The sequence below is a fragment of the Cnephaeus nilssonii genome, assembly GCF_951640355.1.
Source record: "Cnephaeus nilssonii genome assembly, chromosome: 10".
In the NCBI taxonomy this organism is placed as follows: domain Eukaryota; kingdom Metazoa; phylum Chordata; class Mammalia; order Chiroptera; family Vespertilionidae; genus Cnephaeus; species Cnephaeus nilssonii.
The window spans coordinates 20,112,770-20,116,180 of NC_137081.1; the positions used below are offsets into that span (position 1 = coordinate 20,112,770).

General features: G+C 43.4%; 1 protein-coding gene across 1 annotated transcript; it reads left to right on the plus strand.

Annotated features, from left to right (window-relative positions):
- On the plus strand, positions 1 to 2,571 carry RPL37A (ribosomal protein L37a). The gene is made up of 4 exons (XM_079782691.1): positions 1 to 91; positions 454 to 582; positions 1,118 to 1,200; positions 2,445 to 2,571. Exons 1-4 carry the CDS (start codon positions 89 to 91, stop codon positions 2,506 to 2,508), a joined length of 279 nt encoding a protein of 92 aa, XP_079638817.1. The 5' UTR covers positions 1 to 88; the 3' UTR covers positions 2,509 to 2,571.
- Positions 2,572 to 3,411: the final 840 nt, after the last annotated feature.

Genomic DNA, 3,411 nt, shown 5'->3' on the forward strand with positions numbered 1-3,411 from the left:
TCACACGCACCACTTCCGTTCGTCTGCCTAAAACCGCGCCTGCGCGCTGCGCTGCTTCCTCTCGGCGTCCGACCTAGTTCGCGGCGACATGGTGAGTGTTGGTCCCGGTGAGGCCTCGGTGTCTATCCACCCGCATCTGTTCTTCTGTCGGCTTCTTGGCTCTAACCCACCTCTGCTCGCGTGCCCTGCCCTGTGTCCTCGGCCGCTGTGCCCTCGCCGCTCCTCTCGGACGCCAGCTGTGGTGGAGGGGCGGGGCGGCTGGTCCGGGCTGGGTTCGGAGGGAGCCCTCACAGCGCCGGGCTCATCCTGGGCCCCGGCTGCCCCGGGTTGGAGCAGGGGGAGCCAGCTCACAGGCAGGGGCTGGCTGGGTGGAGGAATGGTTTCGGAGGGGGGAGGAAGGGCAGGCTTTCCGTTCCTAGGTCTTCATATCGCTGGTTTCTTAACTCTCAACAGGCTAAACGCACCAAGAAGGTCGGAATTGTCGGTAAATACGGGACCCGTTATGGCGCCTCCCTCAGGAAAATGGTGAAGAAAATTGAAATCAGCCAGCACGCCAAGTACACTTGCTCCTTCTGTGGCAAAGTACGATGTTCCCTGGCGGGGGGAGGGAGCGAGCGAAGGCGTCCTTCCTTAGTGAGTCCTGAGGTTGATGAACCTGGTTCCTGGTTGTTGAACAGTGAGAGTTGTGCACATAATGGGTGGTGATCAGTCATAAGATGGTAGAGTATTGCTGCTAATACATAATTTGTAAAGCGTTTTTCACTTAGAGTAAACCACTTGGGAACTAAAGGGCAAAAAATAGCGACAGTCCCAGCCTAAGCCAAACCTGCCTTGTGGAAATGATTTTGTTGGTCTCGCTAACTGGAGTTGTATCTCTGTCCCCATTTAATATGTTCATGTCTACAAAAGTACTTGATTACAGCAGTCCTTGTTGGGGGTGGCTCACATCTGGCAATAGCACCACGATGAATGCACATTTTGCATGAGAGAACTTACAGGTATTGAAACATATCCTCACTAAACACAGCTTTTGTTTTCCGGTGTAAGTTAGGCCCCTGGGTGTTTGTAAGATAAACGTTTTATTTGATTCATAGGGAAATTTGGTTGTCTTTTACAGACCAAGATGAAGAGGCGAGCTGTGGGGATCTGGCACTGTGGTTCCTGCATGAAAACAGTCGCTGGTGGTGCCTGGACCTACAAGTGAGTCCATTTCCTTGTGGTATTTGAAAGTGTGGACCAGTCATAGTCCCAGCTGAACGCTGTGGGCTGGTTTTAACTCTTTGCAAGACTGGGAGTGAGAAAGGAAGGATGCTTTTGTGTGTTTCCCAGGACTCTTGAGTTGCGGTTTGCTTTGAGTTATTTAAAGAATAGAAAGAAAACTGGAGAAAAAATCAAATCTGGTTCACATTACTTAAGAATTTTAAAGTTCTAAGGGTCATTGTTATGAGCACTATCATATTGTACCAGGTCCGTTAGTGGGACTATTATGGGGTCACTTATCTCATTACTGTGTATGGGAACTTGAGGGCATCTGGACCACCACCCTTTGTGTTGGTTGGCCTTTGTGATCCTGACAAGGGCCAGGTGATATTGCTGAGATTAACTCTTATTTGATTGCGTGGGCTCTTAAGTTGATTCATTTCTTGGGTGACTCTGAAGGGGTCTAAACTTGGAATTCTTTGTTGACCCTGAAGGCTAGGTGTTTAGCCACTGTCTTGACTTGCGCTGTCCGATATAAAATGATTTGGCTAGCCACCTGTATATAAAATGATTTGGCTAGTGTGGTTAAAAGTTGAATTTTTAAGTTTAAAACAGAAGCACTGTAAAATTGGAAAATGTTGAGATAATTATAATGAATATACCTATAAGCGCCTTGTGGGGTTTTATGAGGACAGAAGGGAGAGGGGTATGCTCTTGGTTGTGTTAGTAAAATGAATTAGCATTCATGTGCCTGTGTTACGGGGTGGGGTATGTGTTTTTTAACAGCTGTCTTTCTAAAATGTAAATTTAGTTTGTTTTGTTTGTTTCGTTTTTAATCCTCACCTCAGGATATTTCTCCACTAATTTTCAGAGAGAGTGAAACATCGTGTGAGAGATTGGATTGGTTGCCTCCTTGCACGGGCCTTGACCAATATTAAACCTGCCACCCTTCAGTCCACGGGCCGAAGCTCTAACCATTGGGAAGCCAGTTAGGGCAAACATTTTCTTGATACCTCTTATTGTGCCATTTTAATGAGTTTAGGTCAGTCTCTTGCAACCATTCTTCTGTGTTAATCTTTTTATGCTCTGTTGCCTGTCTCATTCTGCAAGAACCTGGAGACATGACTCTTAAAGGATGCCATCCATCAAGATTGTACTGTAAAAATGAGGCAGGACTACTCATTAGCCATTTCACATGTTAACATAGTTCATTATGGTGGAACCAAATTTGTTTTTCTTTCCAGCACCACTTCTGCCGTCACAGTAAAGTCAGCCATCAGAAGACTGAAGGAATTGAAAGACCAGTAGAAGCTCCACAGTTTGAAACATTGCGAGCCTATAATAAATGGGTTAATTTATATAACAAAATTACTTTGGTTGTTCATTTTATTAATTAGACACCCTGGTTTATATTGTATTAATTTTGCTTTCTCAAAAAAGAAGGACTTGGAAATTAAAATCCATCTAATTTTTCAGTAGTCAGTGATATATAACATAACAATATAAGCCTTTTAAGTCACTTAAATTTTTATTTTAAATCTTTCTAAAGGTATGATGGACACATACTTCCTCCTTTGGTGTTTTGTCTGACCATTGTATCAGCATCTTCAGAAAATGGGGAAACAATTAGAATTTCACAACAAATTTTGCAAATCATACATACCATTCTCCATTTTTCAGTTTGCACATAAGGATTTCCAGGAATGAATTATTCAATTTGCTGTAGATGGTCACACTAATAAAGAAAAAGTTGCTTGTAAGTTTTTCAAAGTTGTGAATAGTTAAGATTATGATTAACTTTCTTCATCACCTTTATTCATTCCACCTCTTAAATGCTCTGTAAGGCCTATGCACAGGTTTATCCCCTCATTCAGCACTGACTGGGCATAGACTATCAAAGTAACACCCTGTGCCAAGCTTATTAGACCATGAAGAGAAAGAAGGCTTGATGGATTGATTGATTTGCTCATTTGTGGGAAGTGGTTAATGGGTTAGCCAACTAGTTGCAAAGAACAAACATTTCGACAAGGATACTGCAGAAATAGGTGGGTCGAATTCTTTGAGTACAGAGTTGATGTCCCCCAGAAAGCATACGTTGGATATTGCTGTCCCTAACCAGATAAATTAATATAACCCATTCAGTGGGTGTCCACTATCTTACCCAGCCACTATAATAGGCCCATGAATAAAATAATCACAATTGCAGAGATT